General features: G+C 41.1%; 1 protein-coding gene across 2 annotated transcripts; it reads right to left on the reverse strand.

The window, feature by feature from the left end:
• Nucleotides 1-1359: 1359 nt before the first annotated feature.
• Ly9 (lymphocyte antigen 9) lies at nt 1360-27704 on the reverse strand. 2 transcript variants are annotated; one of them, XM_078027159.1, is made up of 10 exons: nt 27574-27704; nt 25215-25541; nt 14388-14654; nt 13551-13886; nt 11686-11955; nt 10132-10233; nt 9122-9175; nt 5774-6060; nt 4839-4910; nt 1360-1686 (listed from the first exon to the last, which is right to left on the reverse strand). In XM_078027159.1, exons 1-10 carry the CDS (start codon nt 27692-27694, stop codon nt 1618-1620), a joined length of 1905 nt encoding a protein of 634 aa, XP_077883285.1. In that variant the 5' UTR covers nt 27695-27704; the 3' UTR covers nt 1360-1617. The 2 variants fall into 2 exon arrangements, with proteins under 2 accessions (XP_077883285.1, XP_077883286.1); XM_078027160.1 differs by having other exon boundaries at nt 5774-6102.
• Nucleotides 27705-27922: the final 218 nt, after the last annotated feature.

The raw sequence follows: 27922 nt of genomic DNA on the forward strand, positions 1-27922 counted from the left end.
TCTCTGTGTTGTGTGATTTTTCACCGCTTTCTTAGCTTAATGTTGCAGCCAAAACCAATTCCTCTTGTCTGCACAGGTCGTAGGCAAGAGAGGGATCTGACTTTCTGGTGAGCTGTCAGTGACCCCTAGCTTTATTCACACTGGGACAGCAGAGAACCAGGTGCCTGGGACCATTCAGTATCACAAAGGATAGCTAAAACATGCACTTGCTCAAGTCGGCCTGATTTCTGTTCCTGGCTCCTTCCTAGAGGGAAGTCTGGATAGACCACATATGGAATTAAGTGTCAAGGATTAAAAGCCAGAGAAATATATTCAAAAGGAGTCTGGGGTCCTGAATTAGGTATTGGTAGCTGAGTTGTAGAATCTAGGAGTTGGATTAAGAGGCAGCAAGAAATGATGGGATAAGAACAGTCCAGATGAACACCAGAGACACTGATCGTTGACTGCTGCTGGCTTTTCAAGTGGCTTGAACTGTGTAGATCTTGAACTGGTCACATGTATTTAAGGAGCAGAAGAAATCCTATGGGCCCTAAACTTTTGGTATGCTATATTCTGGAGTGTGATATGTATAGCATCGTATTGTGTGCCAGACTGTTGAACTTCCATGATAACACCTATAATTATCCATGCAATGAGCCGATGAATAAGCAGTTATTAAATTTCTGCTGAATATGAAGCACTTCCTGAATCCCTGGGAGGATCCATCGCAGGTTCTAGAAGCCATACCGACTCCAAGGCCCATGGCCAGAAGGGTATGGCAGTAGAAACACAACATTAAAGGACATAAGTGGCTGCAAAGTGCATGTAATCACAAATGTACACTATAGAAACACGAACATGTCAAGTATAGGGCATCTTACAGGCAGGGGGAGAGGACTGCAGTCATAATTTGGGAAGAGGAGAGATACGGTGGCTGCTCTATATCCAGACTGACAGTAAGGAGGGAAGCTCTTTGAATAAATATGGGTATCTCACGTGAAAGAGCCATATAAACATTGTTTGAGAACTATCAATAGAATAATACACATAGGGTTATAAAAAATCCAGCAATGCAAAAAAAAAAAAGTATGCAGAAAAAAAATGGGATTTCTAGTTCCTCCCCAGGAGGTAAGATTTTTTTTTCCTTTTCTTCCAGAACTTCTTTATGTCTACCTGAACATAGAGACATGTTTTCTAATCCAACTAGTAGCATACAGTGTGCACTGTCCTGGACTTTGTTCTTTGCAGTCAACAGTGTATTTTAGAGCTCATTCCATACTAGTTTGTTAGTCTTTGCTTTCTTTCCAAGTGGTAGGGTTTTTCACTGCTTGGGTATATTATCATATATTTAACAAGACTCTCACAAATTGGACATTTAGATTATTTTGCACTCTTTATTTTAAATACTATGTGATCATCATTTTATGTAGATCCAAGAAGGAGCCTGTGTCTGAAATAGTAATGGGTCTAGGAGGCCACAGGGGTGAGAAGTAGGGGGAGGGGTCAAACCCAGCATGTCCGAGTCGCTGCAGAAAGTCTGATGTGCTTCTATCTGTAGGAACACTCCACTTTTATAAGGTCCAGCTGCTTTTCCAAAATGACGGGGACCCAGGAAAGAGGTGGCAATTGTTTTTCTTTTCAGGTTAAATTTTCATAGGTAGGGATTTCAGGAGACTCAAGACCATCCTGTGGTGGGGGTGGCACCACCTGGGAGCCAAAAGAACACACAAGAATTTGATTAATAAATCCTTTCAAGATTTTGGTTCCCTTAGCCCTGTGCTGATGAGACAGAGGAAGGCAAGGCCAGACTCTGGTTGGTCTATGCTGTAGGAGTAGGGTCATATGGAAGGGCCTAGGTATTGAGCCATCAAGCAAGCACTTATGGAGATTCCTTTAATGGTAAATGCTGTGGGCTGGACTCTCTACAAGGGCAATACTAGACATTTTAGTAGAGAAAATACAGGGGATTAAATGACAATAAAATGCCTTGCCTTCAAGAAGCTACTGTTGAATGATCTCAATCTACGCACTAGCTGGAGAAACAAGGGAAACATTTATATGGAGATAATTCAGATAGTAGAGGTTAAGTTCCAAGGTCATTCGATCTCCAGGTTCCAAGGGTTCTGAAACCCTTGTCTGAGAGAGCCCAGGGAAGGCTCTGAAGAACAGATGAAATCTGAGGAGGGGGAAGTTAGGTACCAAGAGCAGCTTGGGAATAGCATAGACCTTCCTTGAGATATTGTGCAAAAGAATGTGTCAGAAAACTAAAGCAGGTTTAAGAATTTTCTTGATCAAGTAGGCAATAGTGGCCTTAGAAGACCCAGAACTAGAATTCCTGGTCCTGAAAATTCGGAAAGACAGGGATAAATTCTTTCAAAATCTTGGCTGAGAAAATGCATTGATTTCCTCTTACACTGCAAGTGACAGTGGGTTTAGGGGATCCAAGTCTCTGGAATGGTGTGAGTGCCATAGAGGAGTGACCAAGTGTGGCAACTCATGGTCATTGGGAAACTCAGCAGGAACTAATGACCTTAAAGTCCATGACCTTCAGTTTAACCCGTTTTGACCTAAACACAAAGGACCAGACCAGAGTGGAAAGCAGCTCTGGGAATGCAGAGAATAGAACAGATAAGGTGAAGTCCTTTGCTGGCTAAGCATTCGATCCCAATCTTGGAAGTCAGGATGAGGCAAGTGATAGGTGAACTGAAATGTATATCTGAGCAAGTGTTTACTGAGCACATTGGATCCATCTTTAAAAGTCCGGTTTAAATTTCTTTTTCATGAAAACTTTCTGCAGTAATGTCCATCACTTCCCCCACTTCTATTTGGAATTCCACACTTTTCCCTTTTCAGCTGATGGAATCAACTCTGCCTGTCTTCTTTTTCTTGTATGTTTTCACACATGTACTTGGGGATAATGATGTCTGTCTCATTCTACTATCTTTCCTTCCCTCATAACCCCCCTTCCCCTCCCTTCCCTTTGCCCTATCTAAAGTTTGTTTATTCCTCCCATGCTTCCCCCATCTCCATTGTGAATGAGCATCCTTATATCAGAGAAGACATTCAGCATTTGTTTTTTTGGGGGGATTGGCTTATTTCACTTAGCATCATATTCTCGAATTCCATCCATTTGCCTGCAAATGCCATGATTTTATTCTCCTTTAATGTTGAGTAATATTCCATTGTGTATATATACCACATTTTCTTTAGGTTGGATCCATAATTTAGCTATTGTAAATTGTGCTGCTATAAACATTGATGTGGCTGTGTCCCTGTAGTATGCTATTTTTAAGTCCTTTGGGTATAAACTGAGGAGTGGAATAGCTGGGTTAAACGGTAGTTCCATTCCCAGTTTTCCAAGGAATTTCCATACTGCTTTCCAGATTGGTTGTACCAATTTGCAGTCCCACCAGTAATGTAAGAGTGTGCCCTTTCCCCCACATATTTTTAGTTGTAGATGGATACAATACCTTTATTTTATTTATTTATTTTTATGTGGTGCTGCTAAGGATCCAATCCAGTTTCTCACATGTGCCAGGCAAGTGCTCTGCCACTGAGCTACAGTCCTGTCAAGGCCAAGGATGGTACTTTAAACATGTCTGAGTCCCCATAGCACTTGGCCAGTTTTAGGCAGACAAAAGAGACTCAATAAATACCTACTGATTGATTCATCAATTACAGATAAGTAGCATAATTAAAAAAAAAACTTTTAGAATTTTGTTTTTAAAACTCTTTTTTTTGGAATGTGTTACAAGGAGGGAATTTGGAGGTGGGGGAAATTTGGAAGCAAAAGCATGAATGGACTCCATGTTTTCAGGAAGGTGAAAATGGAGTGGCTATCCAGATATGGATCAAAGTTAACTGTTAAGGATTATTCAAGATTTTCTTTAAACTCCTTGTGGTTCTCAGTACTGGAACTTCCAACGACTATCTGTGTGACTGTAGGCCAAATGAGCTTCTCTGAATCTCAGTTCCTTTAGCTCTCAAATGTGGATGACAACATATTTCTAGAGGTGTTACAAAGATCAGAAGTGACAGTGTTTGTTCATGTTTTGTAAACTGTACAGATTGATATAAAAGTAATTATCATCATTATTATTTAAAGGTAAATTCTACCTTGAGGGATCTTTTTAACACTCTAATAAAACCTATGTGTTGTAGTTTGTAGTACATATTCTCGACATAGAATTGTTGGCTAATTTCTAGTTGTTTTGGAAAGTCACTGTTTTGGTGGATTAGGCAGATATAATATAATATATATTATAATATTTATTATATTATAATATATATTATTATATATAATAATATAATATAACAAAATATTATAATATAATAAAATCACATCATATAGGACAGTATTTACATTTACATGTGTGTAGACACATATATAAAACAGTGTTTGTGTTTATAGTCTCTCATTCTGGTCAAGGTGAAGAATAATCAACATATCAAGATATTATTAAATTGATTGGAAATGTTCAACCTTTATTCACATAGATGCAAATCAGGAATATTTGTTTAAGCACCTTTGTTGCCTCTGGAATATATCAGAGTGATATCTAATTGGGTAGAATCTAAGCTCCTCAGTCATGGAAATCTATAACTTTTAGTTCAAAAGGTCTGAGAAATAGTTTCTTTCTTTCTTTTTTTGTACTGAGGATTGGGATTGAACTCAGGACACTTCGCCATTCAGCCTCATCCCCAGCCCTTTTTATTTTTATTTTGAGTCACGGTCTCACTAAGTTGCTGAGGCTGGCTTTGAGTTTACAATCCTCCTTCCTCAGTCTCCTGAGTTGCTTATAGGCATATGCTACCACCACTGGCTTTATGGGCTTTGGAAGACAGAAAATTGTTCTCACCTTTTGAGGTTTCTGTACAGAGCAATAGATTGTGGCTGAGTTCTCTTTCTTCTGAGGAATTGGGTTCTTTTCCTACAACAGAACAATGTCAGACTAGTTTTAATTTCCAAAGGAGAGAGAGAGTTTCACCCTCAACCACTGAGGAGAGAGGACATCCCACCAGGTTCTTGGCTCAGATAAAAGGTGGGAGCTGCTGCGGTTCAGTGGATAGGGCTCCTGGTTCTCCAACTCCTCCCTTATTAACGTCCCAAGAATGGAAACTGAGGAGTCAATTTCTGCATTCCAAGGGACCCCAAGGTTTGGTAAACATAGATAGAGCCATGAGTTCCTGTTGGTATATCCCTTGTCCCACACCCAGGCTTGGTCCCCCAGTTTGGAGGAACTCATGATTCTGGATATTAATTAGATGGTCCCGGAAGTGGGTGGAGAAGTGTCACCAGCCATCCGTGGGCTGTATATGGACTGTGTTGCATGTCATAGCCTAGTGAGGGGATAAGTCTGACATTCGGAACTTCCCGTGGCACCCCCACAAGGATAGACCACCTGATGCAGGTGGATGTTCCCCTCAAGCTCTGCCAAAGATCCCACACAGCCCCTGAGATGGGTGTGACCTGCCAAGATTCCAATCAACTTGCTGACTACAAGATATCACAAAGCAAGACTCTGCCCTTGGAACCTTATCCCTGCCGTTGATGTACTCCCTTAAACAAACCACCAGAGCCATCTTTCCTTTGTCTCGTTCCAGAGCACATGTGGACTAGATCTACCAGGGGCTCTGCTTTTGGTAAATATATTTCTGTGTTGTTTTTCACTAAATATTTGAGACTTTAAGTTTTCAGATGGCTTATACCCTCCTTGGCAAGAAGAAGAACCCCCCAATGACATGCTGGCTCTCACCCCCATTAGAGAAGGGTGCATTGATCAGAAGGGCTCACCTGCAGATTAAGGACCACTTGTGTATACTCCAAATTCTCTCCGACCACAGATCCAACTGCTCTGTCATCTAGAATGACAAGCTCTGCTTGCCCCTCAGTGGTCAAGTCTTGTCCGATGTCTTTCTGAGTGACCAAGTCATTCACCTCATCTTTTCCATTGACAGAATTGTGCATCTGGGTCCTCTCCTCATCCTCTTCAGTCGTGATGCTGCTATTGGAGCTGGTGTCTGAGGGGGGCCTAGACCAAGCCCTGGCAGTTTTCGGGAGAGGGTCCAGCTTCTCATATCCTTGGGAGATCACGGTGTATATGGTATGGCCAGCCGTGGATTCTGGAGCATGTAAGCGCACCAACCTCTACTGTTCTTTTGCTTCAAGGACTCAACCTGCTTTGCCCCGATGAGGCTGAATGAACTGAAGACTTTTTTCTATCTTCATTTAGGTTTTTCTCCCCTTCTCATTCCTTTCAAGCACTCATTTATTGATTTATCTGACACCCATTCATCCAGTATGACATACGATGTATTCAGCAATTCTTATCAGAGCTTTCTTAGTTGGATAAACCACATCCCCACAAGCAGTGGGAGACACTAAGATAAACTACAACTGGTTCTGGAGGAGTCCACTATCTAGTTGTGGTGGTCAGATCCACACATAAGTCAGTTAGTGTAGGGCCAGCTCTGACATGTGTCACATGGAAAGGAGGAAAGTGCAGAAGGGAGAGGTGATGATTTGTGGTTAGGAGAACCATGAGGCACTCTCTTGAAGTGGTAGAATAGAGTTTGCCTTGAAGTAGGGGCAGGATTTTGCTGAGTGAGAGGGAATTCTTGATAGAGGTAATAATATGATTACAGGAGGTATAAATCTTAGAGAACCCTTACTTTTGGAAAGGGATGATATTCAAAATACTTAATGAATTCAATGGCCTGGGCAGAGTACAATCAGAATGGGCACCTGCTCTGAAAAATTAGCATGTCACATCCAGTGAATATCAGCCTTGCCTCTGGATACACTGAATAGCCCATTTGACCTGAGTATGGGGTAAACATGGTTCACATTTACTAAATGTCGATTTTGTATCAGGCACTGTTCTAAATGCTTTTTATGAGTAAGCTTATCTAAAACTCCATGAGGCACAGACAAGAGCTACGCTTATTTGTTATTTGCAGATGAGAAAAATGGAGCACATAAAGTTTAAGTGTGGGCCCAAGTAAGTGAATGCAAGTAGCTTGGTCTCTGATGTTCTTAACCACTACTCAATACTGCCCCCTAGGGGTTTTGTATAGGAAAAAATAGATAAAGAATGGCTTGTCCCAATACTTAGCAATAACAATGATTACTATCTATAGAGTGACCAATGAGGGCATCACTCCACTTGATTCACAAAGCAACTCTGGGAGGTAAATGCCTCCATTTCACAAGGTAAAGAAACTGAACTTCCCGAGATCACATTGCTGATAAGGAAGAGAGGTAGAGTATAAATACTGGATTCTCTGACCTCAGAACCCATAAACCTGACCACTAGGTTATGTTGCCTTTTAAACAACTGACAAAGGCCATAAGGAGTCGTGGGTGGTTTTAGAGTAGGTCAGAGTTGAGCTTTGGAAAGTGGTGAGTAAAAAGTATAGAGAGGAGGGGCTGGGTGCAGTGGCACACTCCTGTAATCCCAGCGGCTCACGAGGCTGAGGCAGGAGGATTGCAAGCTCAAAGCCAACTTCAGCAATTTAGTGAGGCCCTGAGCAATTCAGCAAGACCCTGTCTTGAAATGAAAAATTTAAAAAGGACTAGAGAGCGAAATTATAGCATTTGTCAGTAAATGGATGGAGTTGGAGAATATCATGCTAAGTAAAATAAGCAAAACCCATAAAACCAAAGGCCGAATGTTTTCTCTAATATGTGGATGCTAATTCACAATAAGGTGGAGGGCACTAGGGAAGAATAACATTACCTTAGATTAGGTAGAGGAAAGTGATGGATGGGGAGGGAGGGGTGTGGGGATAGGAAAGATAGTAGAATGAAACAGACATTGTTACTGTATGTATATATGTGACTACATGACCAATATGACTACAACATGTACACTCAGGAAAATGAGAAATTATATCCCATCTGTGTATAATATATCAAAGTGCATAAATGCATTCTACTGTCCTGTATAACTAATTAAAACAAATAAAAAATTAATTTTAAAAAAGGACTAGGGATATGGCTCAGTGGTTAAGCACCCTGGGTTCAATTATATATATATATATATCCTGTAAATACATTAAGAGCATCTTAATGGATTTTGATATACATCATGCTTAGCAGTGATATCTGTGGGAGACAGACCTGGAAACTGAGGGTTGAGATTTGGAAAGGTATTTACTTTTACCAGTATACCATGTGAATATATGACTTTTAAATTAAAAAAAAAACCTTTTCAACCAAATAAAAAATTGGTGACAGTATAAACTAAGGCAGTGGCAGTAACTGTACAGAATTAGACCTTGGAGAGAGGGGAGAGACTGGAGAAGCAAGGGTTCTTGGGGGTTGAAGAGAGGTGCTGGGGGAGGGGGGAGGTCAGGAATGATGGAGCTGTTCTCAATCCATCGTTACTTCTACTCTTATGCAGAATTCAAGGAGGGGGGCCCAGACTGGGTGGAGGGATGAGGGTTCTGTCCTGCCAGATGTGAGGAGGGAGCCAGTGGGAAGATCTATGGTCTAACCTCATTGGCATTTCTTGACCCCATTGATTTGGTTACACTTCCTATCAGGAAAGTCTGCCATTGTCTGATGACTTGAGCCCCCAGCCTCCTGTCTGTCTTCTGATTGCATCTCCTTGGGGATACCCACCACGAAGACAAAAGCAGGGGGTGATCGAGTGGGCAGATTTGGGGGGTTCCTTAGTACTCTAGAGCTCTGGAGTTCAAAGTGGAAATTTAGGACATTGTTATTCCATCTGTCCTTTGTTTCTCTACCCCAAGAGTGGAGAAAATAACTCCATCCTCAAGGTAGCCCACATTCAAGTGATGCCCGTCAATGCTCAAAGAACCCGAGAGATCCCAGAGTGACCCTCCTAGCTCCAGTGACCGTTTCAAAGGGGTCCATCTTGATTGAGGTTTTTGATTCCAAACCACCCACCTTTAGTTTGTCCCTTCTTAAATTTCAGTGGGCATATGAATCACCTGTGGATCCTGCTAAGATGCAGACTTGTTTTCTGTATTCTGGGGTCAGTGCCCAAGACTCGGACAAGCTAACAAACTCCTGGGTGGTGCTCATGTTGCCAGATGGCAGGCCACACTCTCAGCAGCCAGGCTTTGGAGCTTCTATCTCAATCCGGGGCCCCAAAGCCTATGCCATTGATATTACCTGGTGGGTCAGATGGGGCCTCAGCGTGGCTGGAACTGGAGGCTGGCACGGAATCTGGGAAACCAAGTTAAAGAAGGTTATCAAGATGGCTGTGTGGAGAGAGATATCTTTGATTCTGTGAGAGTCAATGGAGAGGGGAGAGACTTCTGGGGACACAGACATGGAAGAAACTTTAAGGAAGTGGGTGAACCCTGACATGAGCACAAAACCATGGCAAGAGTTGACCAGAGTTTAGGCTCATCTTTGGCTGAGAGGAAAGCTGTGGAATTTCCTGCCCTCCTTCTGAAAAAAGGAGAGATCTAACTCCTCTCTCGTAGCCACTAATAGTAGTTTGCCTGCTCAGAGTAATTCTTTCAGAGGCCTCTCTGTTCTTTTCTGGAAACTCCTTCATTTCTACTTTAATACTAAGATTCTAGAGGGAACTGGCAACTCTAATAGTACATCCCCTCGACTATGGTGATTGGCCCACGGAGCAATCACATGACCTTAGCCTGGCCAATCAGAAATATTTCTGACATTTTTCAAATTGGAACTTTTCTGTGGTGTCCGTTGTTAGTATGTGCGAGTCTGGAAACACCAGTTGTTGTGTTGTGGTAAATCTCTGCCCCTCACCTCCACCTTTGCCCTTGGGCTGTCTGTAGTAGGAGATCAAAAAGAAAAACAGAGATGAGAAATGAAGAGCTCGGGTGACTTTTGAGCCTCTGGTAACATTTGTACATTAAGGCCAACTCCATCTTCCTCTTCTCCACAGATTGATTATGTGAGTCCTGGAACAATAAGTCATGTTCCCTGCCCCTCCCCACATCCCTTTTAAAGTCTAAGCTCATGTTAGTTGGGTTTCAATTATCCTTAACTGAGCGTCTCTACTGAAACTCATCCCCATATCACTTGGAGAAGCAAGGTCTTGGGATGGAAGGGATAAAAAAGGATTGTATGAGGACAGAGGGGCCTTCAAAGGTCCTAGGGAAATGGACTCATGTTGGTGGATGCCATTAATCTCAGAAACCTACACGATCCTTTTTTCTTCCAAATGTACCAGCTGGAGATGCCCAAGATCAGAAGGATGATAACCGGGGAGAGCCAAATCCAAAAATGTCTTTTTCTCTTAGACCCTTTGAAGAGGAAATGAGTGACATTAGTAAAAATAATAACAAAAGAGATCAGAGCAAAACACAGACAGAACAGGTAAGTGGCCATCTTACCTAACTCTTTCACTCCCTTGACATTGCCTAAAATGATTCTTTTCATTCACTTGTTCTATAAACATTTTTTAAAAGTAAGCATTGTTCTAGGTCTGAGATGACAGCAGTACATAAGGCAGATATGCTACCTTGGTAGAAAGATTTATGGCTTGCCCAGCATCACAGTTTGAAGTATCTGGCCTGGGATTTGAAGGCAGGCTGTCTGTCTAAGAGCTTCCTCCAAGTTCAAGGCCGAAAGAGTCCAGGTTCCTACAGAGCGGAACTCTAGGTTTGTCTGCCAGATATAGCCTGACCCCGTCTCCTGGGATCCTGTGTGGATCTTACCTTTTTTCTGCTTTCCTCTAGGGAACAGGAGAGGACAGAGAGCTCAGAGTTCCAACCTGCCTTTACTGTGTGACCTTGCTCAAGTACCTTATCCTTTCTGAGTCTCCGTTTCTTTGTCTACATACTGGGGAATAATAAGAATACCTGTTTTCTTTGATTCTTGAAAAGATTTTGCAAAATCTCAGAGATCGAGGATAGGGCCTGGTATTTGATAAGACTTACCAGGGTTTCCTTTCTAGTTCCACTCACACAGCCTGTGTTCCTTTATTCTTCCTACACCAGTCAGTTTCCCATCAATCTTGGAACTTTTTGCTGTCCAATAGGGTAGACATAAGCCAAATATAAGCCTTTGAAATGTGGCTAGTGTGACTGAGAAGCTTTTGCTTATTTAATTTTAATTAATTTAAATTTAAATATTAAAATGGTTACTCAATTCCTTCTTTTTTTAAAATTTTTTTTTAATTGTAGATGAACCCAATATCTTTACTTATTTTTTTTTTTAAATGTGGTGCTGAGGATTGAACCCAGTGCCTCACACATGTGAGGCAAGTGTTCTACCACTGAGCTACAATCCCAGCCCTCAATTCCTTCCTGAAAAACTGATAAGTTTATTTGGGAAAATTGGCATATGAAAGGTTATTTCTTCAACTGTAAATCTTTTGAAATCTGAAAACAGATCCAATACTTCTGCTGAAAACTCAGCACCAGTATATATGCATACTGGCTTAAAAAAAAAAGACAAAGTAAAAATACAGTAAATTGTCTTGTAAATAATTCCTGTCTTGAATAAACATGAAATGATTATATTTGATATTTGGGTTTGGGGTTAAGTAAAAAACATTATTAAAATTTTTTTTTGCTTCTTCTAATGTGGTTATTAGAATATTAAAAATTACATACATTTCTATCAAAATGTGCTGCTCTCGAGGACTCTCACCCTCATTCCCTCACTGATTTTCATAAAGAACCACTTGGAATACAGACTCTCTTGGAACTGAGGCCCCAGTCCCTGTGACCTGAGTAAACAGGAAGAGCAACCTGAACAGATGTCCCCAGACAGAAACTGGCAGGAGCTGTTGCTGACGGGGTTTCTGGCGGTGCATGTGAGGTTGGGGTATTTTTCACCACTTCTCCAGGAGACATTGAGGTGCGAGCTCCCTTGGGACAGAATAGCTCCCTTCTGCATGGGGCTCCATGTGTAGGTCACATTGTTACCACCATCCTCCACTGAGCAGGTCAGGCTGAGCCTGCAGATGTCATCTTCAGTGGGCATGAGGCTCCAGGTGATGTTAGGCTTCTTCAGCCTCCCTGTGCGGGGAGAAAGGCAGAGCCATGAGGAGGGAGGCCTACAGCTTCGTTCATTCAAAACCTATTCATGAAGTTGTGTGTTGACCCTGTGCAGACAGTGCCCCCAGGAGTCACAAGTATTTAGGAGCATTCCTAACCACCTAATCATAAGCACATCATTTCCCTTCTGTGGCCCTTGATGGTCAGGTGTGAAATAAGGCAATTAATAAAAGGGGGAAAAAGAAAGAAACCATCTTATTCCATACACTATACCTGTGGAAAGTGAGCAAACCAATCAACACAAATAAGTCAATGCTTCCACTCACTTTGAAGGCCCGTTAAAGGTTCATTTGAAGTTCTATCATGTAATTTGTCTGCTTACATGAGAGAAGGGATATAGAGAGGTGAGCACAGCACCTAATTCAGAACAAGTGCTCAATAAACATTAGCACATTTAAAATGTTTCTTTTAAATATTATTTAAAGCTGGGTGTGGTGACATATGCCTGTAATCTCAGGGACTTGGGAGGCTGAGGCAGGAGGATCACAAGTTTGAGACCAGCCTCAGCAATTTAGTAAGACCCTCAACAACTTAGGGAGACCCTGTCAGACTGGGGATGTAGCCCTGTGGTAAAACATGCCCAAAAGAAAAAAAGTGAAGGGGCTGGGGATGTGGCTCAAGTGGTAGCGTGCTCGCCTGGCATGTGTGCAACCAGGGTTCGATCCTCAGCACCGCAGACAAAACAAAGATGTTGTGTCCGCCGAAAAAAAACTAAAAAATAAATATTAAAATATTCTCTCTCTCTCTTTCTTTTAAAAAAAGTGAAAATGTTATTTTAAAAAGAAATTTTATTAACTAAAGATTAAATTAAATATATTTTAAAATAAAGTTATTTTTAAAAAAAATAGGTTGATGCAGTTCTTAGTCTATTTTTTATATTTAATCTTGCTGGTTCTTTTATCATTTGAGTATATGCAATGAACATGGACTTGACCAACTTGTTGCATATTTTAACAGGACAATGGATAGATGATGATTCTTTTCATGGGTACCTAGACACTAGTAAACTCAGTGGGGGGTTATGTCGACCATATCTGAATGGTACAGAAAAGTTCACCCATGCAAAATGTCACACTGAGCTCCTATGAGGTCCAGAGCCAAGGGGGAAGAATATGCATCTGTCTTTCCCACTCAGCAGGGCTGGTGGCCCATCTTCTGGAGCACACAGTGTCTTGGACATCAAGGGTTTCTCCACAGACTCCTCTAATTCTGTCCCAGTCAGTTCTACCCTTATTCAAAATGATAATGGTTCACAAAAGTGCAGGTTCCTGGTGCCATCTGAGAACCAATGCAAGAGGACAAGGCCGATAATGAAAGCTGGGTGGTCGAGGGCTAATGTGAAGAGCAAGGGGCACCTTGATAGGTAGGTTTTGTTCTGCTGCTGGCAGTAATTTCTCCTCTTGTGAATTCACTGGTGTGAACTGAATAGCTGTCCTACTAGTTGGAGGCATTTTGGTACAAAGAGAGGCCTAAGAGAAAGGGTGGGGGGGGCATCAGAGGAGAAACTTCTCAGGGAGAGAAGTTTCACGTGATGGGCGCTCTACCCAGAGACTCACGGTAGACGAGCAGGATGACGTGTTTCATGCTGGTGACTCTGGAGGCCTTTGAGCACACATAGGCATGGTAGGGGCCAGCATCCTCCGTCTTGAGCTGGCTGATCTTCAGGGAGTAGTCTTGGCTGGAGACCCACACCCTGCTCTCATCAGAACCCTTGGGTGTAACGAGTGGCTCTGCCGTTGCTGATCCTTTCCACTCTTTGCTGATAAGAGATGTGTTAAACATCCAGACAATGTTCTCTGTGTCTTGACTGGCTGGGAGGGCCAGGGGCAGGGTGACTGGCTCTCCCAGCATCCCTACCACCGTCTCCTCCATTGTGTTTCCTTTGGAGGTTCCTAGAATTGCAGTCAGAGAAGAGATATTGCGGCTTTAGCCACTTTCCCCACCTTCCTTGACCCCCAGCCATCCTGAAGGGGCCTGGGAGTCCTCCTCCTCTACCTCTTTCCCCCGGCTCCTCCTGTGATGTGGCATCCCGGCTGCTTCCCCATAACCACGTGTCTGGCCTGGCTCTGCCCATTGCATACTTGACTTGTCTAGTCCTCTTGGCCCTTCTGAGGAGACCACAGGGGACTCCTCCACTCAAGCCAAGACCCATCTGGACCCCTCCGTGTACACTGTCTTCTCCCTTGCTCTACTCTTAAGAGTTTCACAGTGTCCTGAGTGTTCCCAAGTCCTGGTAGCCTATTTGAGGCTCTTGAGAGTGGACAACAGAGTTTTGGGGGCCTGTCTTCTTCTTTCTCTGTCCCATCTGAGTTCTCCAGGAACCCAGAGGTTTAGATCCCACAGTGGCTAGACTATTTCTGGAACTCCCTGAAAGGCTTAAGTGGAGCTGTTACCTGCACAGAACTGCCAGGCATGCAGAGGGCGGGAGCTGCTCTGGCTGACTGGATTCCGGGCTGTGCAGGTGTATGACAGGCCTGGATCACAGGGCTTTGGGGAGACAGTGAGGATAGAGCCGCTATAGGATTCAGAAGTACTTGAGGTCCAGCTGAATTGGACACCATTTTCTGCACCATTCACAAAGCACATCAGGGTGATGTTACAGAAAGCATTCTCAGACACAGTTATGGACTTCAGGGTGACTTGAGGCTCCTGCACGCATTCTGCAAGGACAATCACATTGAGAGGACACTCAGATCCCTTCCTTAGCAGGAAAGGACTGTCAGAAGAAGCTGGGGGCAGCAGGGAGGCTGACGTTACTTGTTCCAGGGAAGTGTTTTCTGCAGCTTAGGTTGGGTGTTTCTCTTCTGTGCCTCCATGATATCCTCTACAGGTGTTATCGTCATGGCTTAAGATGAATAGTAGCCTATTCACGAATTGTAGCCTATTTATATATATTATTTTTTCTCTCTCCCCTAACCGTATGCAGGCTCCTTTAGGACAGGGACCATGCCTGCATCTGAATATCCAACACCCAGCATGGTCCTTGGAAAATGCTCATGAATGTTTGTTGAATCAATGGATGAATGGCCCAGCCCCAAACCCTAGGGAGAGGGGGGCTTAATCTCTAGAATCTGAGTTTTCCATGCCTTTTGGTCTTAATTTAGGGCCTGCTGTGTTTCTAGACCTTCTTTCTGATCGTCTCTTTCCCATTTATTCCTTCTCCTCTGTTCAACCCATGTGTACATATATGTGTATATGTGTCTGTGCGTACATGTGCATGTGTGTATATTCTATTTCTTTTTCTTTGAACAGGTAATACATGCACAAAATTGAAAAGATAGAAAATGGTAAATAATGAAAGAAAAGTAAGTTCTTTTTTGCCTTCATTCACCTATTTCTTCTCAAGAATTTCTGTCCCCGGAAGCAGTTACTGTTAGTTTCTTGTTGATCTCTACAGAGAATATAAATATACACATAATATATATAATGTAATATATTGTATCATTTCACATTATAAATACTATATATAATGCATATTGTAAATACTATATTATAAATACTATATATAATGCATATTGTATAATACATACACATAAATATAATATAGTAGTCTTGTATAATATATATTTATACATAATGTATACAAATATATATTTATATCTATAATATATATTTATATTATATATGCCTACATATAATAGTGTAATGTAACACTCTCTGAAACCTTTTAAAAAATTAAAAATAAGCTGGGTGCAGTGGCACTTTCTTGTAATCCCAGCTACCTAGGCTGAGGCAGGAGGATTGCAAGTTGGAAGCCAGACTGGGTAACTAAGTTGCAAAATCCTGTCTAAAAATAACTGAACACCTGCACCCGGAAAAGGCCCAGTGGCCCGCCGGCGTGGTAGTCACGTCACCCCAATTGGAGTAGGGGCAGAGCAGAGCTGCCGCCCGCGCCTGCAAGGTAGGCAGACCTGTGACCGACTGGCAGAACAGGCCCAGGGGTCTGCCAGCGTGGTAGACAGATCACCCCAATTGGAGGAGGAGCACAGCCGCTGCCCGCCCCTGCAAGGGAGACTTTTCAACTATACAAGAGCAATGTAAATATATAGGGGGAAAATTTAAAAAACACAACAGTTTCACCAAGCAGAAAGAAATGTGAGCAGTATGAAAAGACAAGGAAAGAAGGACCACAAGCAATGCAGGTCAACTCAACTTTAGAAGAGGTAATAGCTGCAGCAGATGGAATGTCAGATAAAGAATTCAGGATATACATGCTTCAGATGATCTGGAGTCTCAAGGAAGACATTAGACAGCAAAATCAGACAATGAAAGGTCACTTCGACAATGAGTTACATAAACAAATCCAAGAAGCAAAAGATAAACTATACAGGGAGATAGAGGTAATAAAAAACAAACAAACAGAAATCCTAGAAATGCAGGAAGCAATAAACCAACTTAACAACTCAATTGAGAATACTACCAGCAGAATAGAACACTTAGAAGATAGAACATCAGACAATGAAGACACAGTATTTCAACTTGAAAGAACATAGACAGCTCAGCAAGACTGTTAAGAAACCATGAGCAGAACATCCAAGAAATATGGGATAACATAAAGAGACCAAACTTAAGAGTCATTGGGATACAGGAAGGTATAGAGGTCCAAACCAAAGGAATGGGCAATCTATTCAATGAAATAATATGAGAAAACTTCCCAGACTTGAAGAACGAGACAGAATCCCAAATCCTAGAATGTGCAAAATCATAAGAGATCCACACCTAGACACATTATAATGAAGATGCCTAAAATACAGAATAAGGAGAGAATTTTAAAAGCTACAAAAAATCATATCACTCATATCGACTTCGGAAACAAGCAGGAGTGTCCATACTCATATCAATAAAATAGATTTCAAGCCAAAGGAAGCAGATTACATTTAGGGGTAAACCAATCAGGATAACAGCTGATCTTTCAACACAGACTCTAAAAGCTAGAAAATCCTGGAATAACATATTTCAAACAGTGAAAGAAAATGGGTTCCAACCAAGAATCGTGTATCCAGCAAAATTAAGCTTCAGGATGGAAGATGAACTTAAAACCTTCCACGATAAACACAAGTTAAAAGAATTTGCAGCTAGAAAACCATCTCTTCAAAACATCCTTGGCAAAACATTACAGGAAGAGGAAATGGAAAATAACAATGAAAACCAACAGTGGGAGGTAGGACAGTAAAGGGGGGAAATAATCAAAGAGGAAAACAAACCATGTTTAGTAACATAAATAAACAAATATGGTTGGAAGAAAAACCATATATCAATAATAACCCTAAATGTTAATGGCGTAAACTCACCAATTAAGAGACACAGGCTAGTAGAATGGATCACAAAACAAGATCCAACAATATGCTGCCTACAGGAGACGCATTTGATAGGAAAAGACATACATAGACTGAAGGTGAAAAGTTGGGAAAAATCATATCACTCATATCGACTTCGGAAACAAGCAGGAGTGTCCATACTCATATCAATAAAATAGATTTCAAGCCAAAGTTAATCAAAAGGGATAAAGAGGGACACTACATACTGCTCAAGGGAACTATACACCAACAAGACATAACAATCATAAATATATATGCCCCAAACAATGGTGCAGCTATGTTCATCAAACAAACTCTTCTTAAGTTCAAGAGTCTAATAGAACACCATACAATAATCATGGGAGACTTCAACACACCTCTCTCACCACTGGACAGATCTTCCAAACAAAAGTTGAATAAGGAAACAATAGAACTCAATAACACAATTAATAACCTAGACTTAATTGACATATATAGAATATACCACCGAACATTAAGCAGTTACACTTTTTTCTCAGCAGCACATGGATCCTTCTCAAAAATAGATCATATATTATGTCACAGGGCAACTCTTAGACAATATAAAGGAGTAGAGATAAAACCATGCATCTTATCTGATCATAATGGAATGAAACTGAAAATCAACCATAAAAGAAGGAAGGAAAAATCATGCATCACTTGGAGAATGAACAATAGGTTACTGAATGATCAATGGGTTATAGAAGACATCAAGGAGGAAATTAAAAAATTCTTAGAAATAAATGAAAACACAGACACAACATATCGGAATCTATGGGACACATTGAAAGCAGTTCAAAGAGGAAAATTCATTGCTTGGAGTTCATTCTTTAAAAAAAGAAAAAACCAACAAATAAATGATCTCATACTTCATCTCAAAATCCTAGAAAAAGAAGAGCAAAACAACAGCAAAAGAAGTAGATGGCAAGAAATAATTAAAATCAGAGCTGAAATTAATGAAATCGAAACAAAAGAAACAATTGAAAAAATTGACAAAACTAAAAGTTGGTTCTTTGAAAAAATAAATAAAATCGACAGACCCTTAGCCATGCTAATGAAGAGAAGAAGAGAGAGAACTCAAATTACTAGCATACGGGATGAAAAAGGCAATATCACAACAGATACTTCAGAAATACAGAAGATAATCAGAAATTATTTTGAATCCTTATACTCCAATAAAACAGAGATAGTGAAGGCATCAATAAATTTCTTGTCATATGATCTGCCCAGATTGAGTCAGGAGGATATAGACAACCTAAACAGACCAATATCAATTGAGGAAATAGAAGAAACCATCAAAAGACTACCAACTAAGAAAAGCCCAGGACCAGATGGGTATACAGCAGAGTTTTACAAAACCTTTAAAGAGGAACTAATACCAATACTTCTCAAGCTATTTCAGGAAATAGAAAAAGAGGGAGAACTTCCAAATTCATTCTACGAGGCCAACATCACCCTGATTCCTAAACCAGACAAAGACACTTCAAAGAAAGAAAACTACAGACCAATATCTCTAATGAACCTAGATGCAAAAATCCTCAATAAAATTCTGGCGAATCGGATTCAAAAACATATCAAAAAAATTGTGCACCATGATCAAGTAGGATTCATTCCTGGGATGCAAGGCTGGTTCAATATACGGAAATCAATAAATGTTATTCACCACATCAATAGACTTAAAAATAAAAACCATATGATCATCTCAATAGATGCAGAAAAAGCATTCGACAAAGTACAGCATCCCTTTATGTTCAAAACTCTAGAAAAACTAGGGATAACAGGAACATACCTCAACATTGTAAAAGCAATCTATGCTAAGCCTCAGGCTAGCATCATTCTGAATGGAGAAAAATTGAAGGCATTCCCTCTAAAATCTGGAACAAGACAGGGATGCCCTCTCTCACCACTTCTGTTCAACATAGTTCTTGAAACACTGGCCAGAGCAATTAGACGAAAGAAATTAAAGGCATAAAAATAGGAAAAGAAGAACTTAAATTATCACTATTTGCAGATGACATGATTCTATACCTAGCAGACCCAAAAGGGTCTACAAAGAAACTATTAGAGCTAATAAATGAATTCAGCAAAGTGGCAGGATATAAAATCAACACGCATAAATCAAAGGCATTCCTGTATATCAGCGACAAATCCTCTGAAATGGAAATGAAGACAACCACTCCATTCATAATATCCTCAAAAAAAATAAAATACTTGGGAATCAACCTAACAAAAGAGGTGAAAGACTTATACAATGAAAACTACAGAACCCTAAAGAGAGAAATAGAAGATCTTAGAAGATGGAAAAATATACCCTGTTCATGGATAGGCAGAACTAACATCATCAAAATGGCGATATTACCAAAAGTTCTCTATAGGTTAATGCAATGCCAATCAAAATCCCAAGGGCATTTCTTGTAGAAATAGAGAAAGCAATCATGAAATTTATATGGAAAAATAAAAGACCCAGAATAGCAAAAACAATGCTAAGCAGGAAGTATGAATCAGGCGGTATAGCGACACCAGACTTCAAACTATACTACAGAGCAATAGTAACAAAAACAGCATGGTACTGGTACCAAAACAGGTGGGTGGACCAATGGTACAGAATAGAGAACACAGAAACCAATCCACAAAACTACAACTATCTTATATTTGTTAAAGGGACTAAAAGCATGCAATGGAGGAAGGATAGCATCTTCAACAAATGGTGCTGGGAAAACTGGAAATCCATATGCAACAAAATGAAACTGAATCCCTTTCTCTCGCCATGCACAAAAGTTAACTCAAAATGGATCAAGGAGCTTGATATAAAATCAGAGACATGGCATCTGATAGAAGAAAAAGTTGGCTACGATCTACATACTGTGGGGTCGGGCTCCAAATTCCTCAATAGGACACCCATAGCACAAGAGTTAACATCTAGAATCAACAAATGGGACTTACTCAAACTAAAAAGTTTTTTCTCAGCAAAAGAAACAATAAGAGAGGTAAATAGGGAGCCTACATCCTGGGAACAAATCTTTACTCCTCACACTTCAGATAGAGCCCTAATATCCAGAGTATATAAAGAACTCAAAAAATTAGACAATAAGATAACAAATAACCCAATCAACAAATGGGCCAAGGACCTGAACAGACACTTCTCAGAGGAGGACATACAATCAATCAACAAGTACATGAAAAAATGCTCACCATCTCTAGCAGTCAGAGAAATGCAAATCAAAACCACCCTAAGATACCATCTCACTCCAGTAAGATTGGCAGCCATTACGAAGTCAAACAACAACAAGTGCTGGCAAGGATGCGGGGAAAAGGGTACACTTGTTCATTGTTGGTGGGACTGCAAATTGGTGCAGCCAATTTGGAAAGCAGTATGGAGATTTCTTGGAAAGCTGGGAATGGAACCACTATTTGACCCAGCTATTCCCCTTTTCGCTCTATTCCCTAAAGACCTAAAAGGAACATGCTACAGGGACACTGCTACATCGATGTTCATAGCAGCACAATTCACAATAGCAAGACTGTGGAACCAACCTAGATGCCCTTCAATAGACGAATGGATAAAAAAATGTGGCATTTATACACAATGGAGTATTACTCTGCATTAAAAAATGACAAAATCATAGAATTTGGAGGGAAATGGATGGCATTAGAGCAGATTATGCTAAGTGAAGCCAGCCAATCCCTAAAAAACAAATGCTAAATGTCTTCTTTGATATAAGGAGAGTAACTAAGAACAGAGTAGGGACAAAGAGCATGAGAAGATTAACATTAAACAGGGATGAGAGGTGGGAGGGAGAGGGAGAGAGAAGGGAAACTGCATGTAAATGGAAGGAGACCCTCAGGGTTATACAAAATTACATACAAGAGAAAGTGAGGGGAAAGGGAAAAATAATACAAGGGGAGAAATGAATTACAGTAGAGGGGGTAGAGAGAGAAGAGGGGAGGGGAGGGGAGAGGAGGGGGGATAGTAGAGCATAGGAAAGGCAGCAGAATACAACAGACACTAGTATGGCAATATGTAAATCAATGGAAGTGTAACTGATGTGATTCTGCAATCTGTACACGGGGTAAAAATGGGAGTTCATAACCCACTTGAATCAAAGTGTGAAATATGATATATCAAGAACTATGTAATGTTTTGAACAACCAACAGTAAAAATATTAAAAAACAAGTAACTTAAAAAAATAAAAATAACTGAATATAAAATATAAAAGGGCTGGTGGTGAGGGGTGTAGCTAGGTAGTAGAGAGCTTGCCTAGCATGCTTGAGGCCCTGGATTCACTCTGAAAAAAATAATACATCTTGGAAATTGTATGTCAGTAAATAATGAATTGGTTCATTCTAGTTCTATTAGCTATAGAGAATTCTATTTCCTAAATATATGAAGAGTATCCCACAAATCAATAAAATGGTCAACTACCTGATAGAAAGTATTATGACGTGAATCATGAACCTTCAAAGTCCATATGTTGAAGTCCTAAACTTTAGTACCTCAGAATGTTACTGTATTTGGAGCTATGTCTGTACTTAGACAGTGAGATGATTCAATTAAAATGGGGCCATTAGGGTGGGCCCTAATTAAGTATGACTGTATACTTACAAGAAGGAGAAATTAGGATATGAGGACAGATGACAGTCATATGGGGACATAGAGCAAAGGAAGCATTGGCCATCTTCAAGCTAAGGAGGGACCTCAGAAGAAATCAAGCCTGCTGACATTTTGACTGGCCTCCAGAATCATAAGAAAATGCATTTCTATTATTTTTTTTGGGGGGGTGGGTACTGGGGATTGAACTCCGGGGCACTCAACCCCTGAGTCACATCCCCAACTCTATTTTGTATTTTATTTAGAGACAGGGTCTCACTGAGTTGCGTAAATTGCTGAGGCTGGCCTTGAATTCTCCATCCTCCTGCCTCAGCCTCCTGAGCTGCTGAGATTATAGGCATGTGCCACTGTGTCCAGCTACATTTCTGTTAACTACTCCATTTGTAGTAGATTGTTTTGGAAACAAAACAAATACAGATTTGGATACCGGAAGAAGGGGGGTGCTGGTGTAACAAATACCAAAAAAAAAAAAAATATATAGAAATATGGAAAGTGACTTGGGATCTGCTTAATGGTAAAGACTCGAAGAATTTTGAGGGTCATGATAGGAAAAGCCCGGATTGTATTAAAGAGGCTTTTGGTAGAAATATAGATGTTAAAGGGATTCTGCTGAGGGCTTGGAAAGAAAACAAGAGAGCTGTAGGAAAATCTTCTATTATCCTAGAGCTACTTATGAGTCATTCTGAATGGAATGTTGGTGGAAATATAAATACTTAAGGTGATTCTAGTGAGGTCTCAGACAGAAATGAGGAATATGTTTGTGGAAACTAGGGGACATAAAGTGGCCTATGCCACTTGGCTGAATTGTGTTTGAGTCTTTTGTGGAAAACAGAAAGTTTAAATGACTAACATGGGTATTTAGCTGAGGATAAAACAAATATTATTTTAGAAATAATATGTTTACTTATCTAAGTAAAATATTGAAGGTACTGCATGTATGAGTACCTGCTGTTTACACAAAATGTCAGAGGAAAGAGATACCTTGAAGAAGGAATTATTACACAAGATGAAACCAGATACTTGAAGATTTGGGAAATTTTCAGCTATTCATATTGCAAAAACGAAGAAAGTGTGTTTGGAGGAAACACAGCATGTGGCTGGACAATGCTTGCTTAATAGGTTATGAGAGTGGCTTATGGATCCAATCAACCGTAGAAATGTTGTGTTATATTCTGGATCTGGAAGGTGCCTAAAAGCTCACGTGCTGAAGGCTTGTCCCTGATCTGATTGAGCTGTTGGGAAGGGTGGAAGCTTTAGAAGGCGAAGCTTGATTGGAAGAGGTGGGCCACTGGGGGTGGGTCTCTGAAGAGTTTATTTTGTTCCTGCATTCTTCATCCCAGCCCCTCTCTGCTTCCTGGTCAGCAGGAGGAGAGCACCGCCACAGCTTCCTTGCCTCACCGCAAGCTCACAGCAGCGGGGGCCAAGTGACTGGTATCTCTGAAACCATGAGCCAAAAACAAAACACAAAAAAACCAAAACCCCCCCCCCCAAAAAAAAAACCCTTTTCCTCCTCTAAGTTGTTTTTTCTTGGGTGTTTTGGCACGTGCCACAAGCTTGGACTGAGGGGACAGTTACAGGACAAACAAAGGAAGGCTGTCAGACTTCTGAACGAAGTCAGTAGAACTCTACTGTAGTAAGGAAAAGAATAACACCAAAGTTCAGAGGTTGTCAGAGCTGCCACTGTCACCATGGGCCTAGAGGACACAGGCCTGGGATAGGGTTGGGCAGTTTTCTTCTTGATGCCTACGGCCACGGGGATGGGGCGTTCACCCCAGTGGGCCTAGGGCACGAAGCCAAAGAGAATTGTTCTTTAGCCTTAAAATTTAATGGAAATTGCCCTGCTGGATTTCAGACTTGCTTGGGACCGGTAACCCTTTTCTACTTTCCATTTTTTTTTTCTCTTTTGAATGGTAGTGTCAGTCCTATGATGTCCCAACACTGTTTTTTTGGAAGTAGTTAACTTGTTTCACAGGTTCACAACCACAGAGGAATTTTGCCTCAGGATGAATAGTACCTCAAGTCTCACTCATACCCCATTTCAAAGATATTCAGATGAGGTTTTGGATTTAGAGTTGATGCTGGAATGAGTTAAGACTTAAGGGGCTGTTCAGACAGGGTGCGGGTATTTTGCATATGAGAAGGACATGGATTTTGGGGGACCAGAGGCCAGAGTTGTTAGGACTGAATCTGTCCTCCCTAACTTCATGTTAAAGTTCTCATACCAGTATCTCAGAATGTGACTGCATTTGGACACGGGGCTTTTAAGAAGGCAGTTATGTTAAAATGGGGTTGTTGGGGTGAGCCTTAATACAAAATGACTAATGTCCTTATGTGAAGAGGAGATGAGGACACGGACAACATAGAAGAACTCCTATATGAGAACAAAGTGAAAGGGCAGCCATCTAAGAGCCAAGGGGGCCTCAGGAAATATCTAGCAACATAAAAAAAAATGCATACACTTTTTAACTCAGCGACTTGCCTCCACGAATATATCCCTGTTTTCAGTAATTTTTTTTTTTTTGTTGGATGACCAGTTTTATTTGGGTTTCAGAGATCACAGTCCATAGATGGCAGTCTCCCTTGCTCTGGGCCTGAGGGGAGGCAATGCATCATGGGGGAAAGGCCAGTGGAGTCAGCAAGCAGGAGTGGGAGGTGAAGCAGGGGATGCATCCTCACACGGCAGACCCCAGTGACCCACTTCCTTTAGCCACAGGTCACCTGCCTACAGTTACCAACCAGTCAGTCTGTTCAAACTAGAGTGGACTGATTAGATACAGCTCTCATGATTTAATAATTTCACCTCTGAATATTTCTGCATTAACAGAGGCATTTGGGGGATACCTCATGTCCGAACCGCAGCAATCCTATAGATTTTCTTTCAGAATATAACCCACTCACATACACATGAAAAGAAAGATAGGTCCACAGGAATATTCATTAAAGCAGAGTTTGTCAGAGGAAACGACTGGAAATGATCTAAATGTTTACAAGTAAGAGATCGGTTACATAAATCATGGCAATTTTAAAACACGTAAGGCTTTTATGGTTATGTTTTCCACTCTTGATATCAATGTCTATGGAATTGGGTTAAAATGATTAATATAGTGGTCATATTTAGCCTAGAGAAACAAATAAATCTGTTTTTAAAAACAAAAGGTCATGTATGAAATATGATATGTCAAGAGCTTTGTAATGTTGTGAACAACCAATATAAAAAATAAAAAATAAAAAAAAAAACAAAAAAAACAAAAAAAACCCAAAAGGTCAGAATCCCCACAAGCTCTCTAGAACTCACCATAGACGTGCAGGATGAATTCCTTCTTAGTGGTAACATGAGAATTCTTTTGGTTTATTTGAGCTTTGTAGGATCCTTCATCTTTCTGGGTTAGGTGTCTCATGTACAAGGAGTAGTTTCCACTGATGTTTATTCGGATCTCATAGCTTTTGACCAAAAAGATCGGATCTTTTCCAGGATGTGCTAAGACAAGAGCTTCATCAGGGCCAGTCCAGATAACGTGTTCAATCTCCGTGTCAACGGAGATGTTTAGGGGGAAGATCACAGACCCCCCTAAGATCCCTGACACCACCATTGGGGTTGAGTCTTTTTCAGAGGCTCCTAGTCCTGCAGAGACAGAAGAAGGACTTAGAGGAGCAGCTGGACTCCTCAAGCCAGCCTTCATTCACTCATCAACAAACATGTTTCAGGCAAAAATGCTAGATGTGAGAAATGAAACGAGATTCCTTTTTTAGGTCCAGTGCCTAACAAAGTCATTCATTCATTCACCGAACACTTTCCCCCATGAAAGTAGCTACAGCAACCAGAAAAACAGAACTTTTATGTTTCTGTCCCAACAGGGGAATTAGCCTTGTGACTTTGGGTGCATTTCAGAATTTTTCTGAGAATCAAGTTTATTTATCTACAGGATTGAAGGGCTCCAGTCTGCATCATCTTCCTCAAGGAATATGGTAGAAATTAAATGAAAGCAGTTGCTGTGAATTGGAAAGAATGGGTAAAGTTCTTTTAAAAACAATTTGAATGCCTAGTGGGATGGTGAGAAGGACAGGCGAGTGGTATAAGGGTAGAATCTAGGTGGGAGGCCTGTGAGTGCTCATTGCAAAATATTTTCAATTTATCTGAGTGTTTGACAATTTTCATAACCGAGGGTTGGGAATAAAATGAGTTTCCTCACCTCTGTCTCAGCCTACCTTTCCCCTCATTGTCCAGGGGATCTCAGACTGACTTTGTCTAAGTCTGGGTGTTAGGAATAATTAATATCATTGATGCAGGCTCCTGATTTTATCATTTTAGGGAAGAAGCATATTTCTGATAAAACCTGGTTTCCAAGGCTGACCAGAGCCTGGCATTTGGCTAGTGCAGCTCATTTTCTCCTAGAAACCTTATAGACATCTGCTGTATGGCCTACCCTGGGTTCCCGGAGCTCTGGGTTTCTCCGGCTCTGCTAGAACTCTGGAAATTGTAGACAAAATCAGGTAGGTTCAAGACCCAGGCTATTACAGGAATTCTAGGTAGAAAAATACATAGAAGACAGAGAAAGAGGAGAGGCACAAATATATTGTGGAGGGGAGGAAGGAGGATAAGATGAACTCTGAAAACCCAGGGGCTTCAGAATATATCTTTATTTACAGACAAGGAGCTAAAATTTAAAGAATTAAAGAAATTAATCACTCCTATCTTGGAAGCCCAGAAGATGCTGGGTCTTGGATGGGTGCATATAACCCACTTTGAATTCATATCTTCTCACATTAAAGCCTCATAGGCTGTCAGAAGAAGGAGCAGGATGTGGGTTTCACAGAACAGTGCCATGTAGCTCCTAGCATAGTGACAACATCACTTTTTTTTGAACAGTACCATTTGACCAATACAAAAGGAGGGTTCAAAGACTGTAATAACTACATATGACTTACCCATCCCTTAATTGCTTTCAAAGAATGCACAAAACAGTAATTATCACAACAACAATCACAGCTTCCACCAAGCACTTTACATATATCATCATAAAGCCTCCCGGGTTGCTGGGATTACAGGCATTACCACCAAGCCCAGCCCAAAAGTTGGGACTTGATGGAGAGGAAGAATGTGGGGGGAAAAAAGGTTATCCAGACAGAGGCTACCTTGCTCAGGGTCCCTGACCACCTCCAGATTCTCAGTGAAGTCTTAGTAGTACAGGATATGTGGAAAACAAGACAGGAAGTGGAAAGAAGGTCTAGCAGTGGTGACCCCTCTTTAGGGAATTGCCAGGTGGTTTTTCATCAGCAGAACTTCCCTGCATCTTTCGGTGGATGTATCCACACTGTACCAGAAACCAACTCATAACTCATAACTTAGCATTTCTCATAACTTAGCATTTCTTGGCAGGAAATGTGAGGGTGAGAAGAACTAGTTTGAGCCCTGAGTTTTTTGAGACTGGGGCTAGGAAAATCGCCTCTTCATGGTGTGTGAATGCACACACACACACACACACACACACACACACACACAAACAGAACTCAAAATAAAGTGGAATCCGCAGAGTAATCACGACAAGGAGGTGAGTTTCTTGATTTTTATCAAATGAGAATCTTTCAGGCAGGAAATGTTACAAGCCTCCAAGGAATTCCACTAACAGGTGATGGTTGCCATAATGTGGACTTACCCACAAACAGGAAGAGGAGAGAGGTCCACAGCACAGAACATATTTGCGGCTGACTCTCTTGTGGTTTATCGAAGAACACTCCTACAGCCCAGTTGTCCGCATGATTCTCTGGGCCCTCCATGACCGTCGGTTTTCAGATCTGAGGCTGAAGGAGGAAGCAGTTACCTCAGCTTCCGGAAGTATGTGAGTATGTGTGCACGTTTGTGCATGCGTGGATGCGTGTGTTCCAGGGACCCTTGTCTGTGTTAGCACCACAGATCTCCTCAACTCCTCAGGCTGGGGTAAGCATCAGGGCACTGGGGTTCTAACCCTGACCCCTGAAGATGACTGCTAACGATCTGCCCCACCT

This window comes from Ictidomys tridecemlineatus, chromosome 11, assembly GCF_052094955.1.
Source record: "Ictidomys tridecemlineatus isolate mIctTri1 chromosome 11, mIctTri1.hap1, whole genome shotgun sequence".
Classification (NCBI taxonomy): domain Eukaryota; kingdom Metazoa; phylum Chordata; class Mammalia; order Rodentia; family Sciuridae; genus Ictidomys; species Ictidomys tridecemlineatus.

Excerpts from the sequence above, each read along its gene's own strand:
- Ly9 (XM_078027160.1), bottom strand. The coding sequence starts at position 27,694 with ATGGAGGGCCCAGAGAATCATGCGGACAACTGGGCTGTAGGAGTGTTC. Across the intron at positions 14,655-25,214 it reads ATTCATCCTGCACGTCTATG|AATGCGTGCAGGAGCCTCAA; the intron begins GTGAGTTCTAGA and ends TTGTCCTTGCAG. Across the intron at positions 6,103-9,121 it reads GGCCCCATCTGACCCACCAG|AATCCACGGCTGGCCATACC; the intron begins GTAATATCAATG and ends TACATGCTCCAG.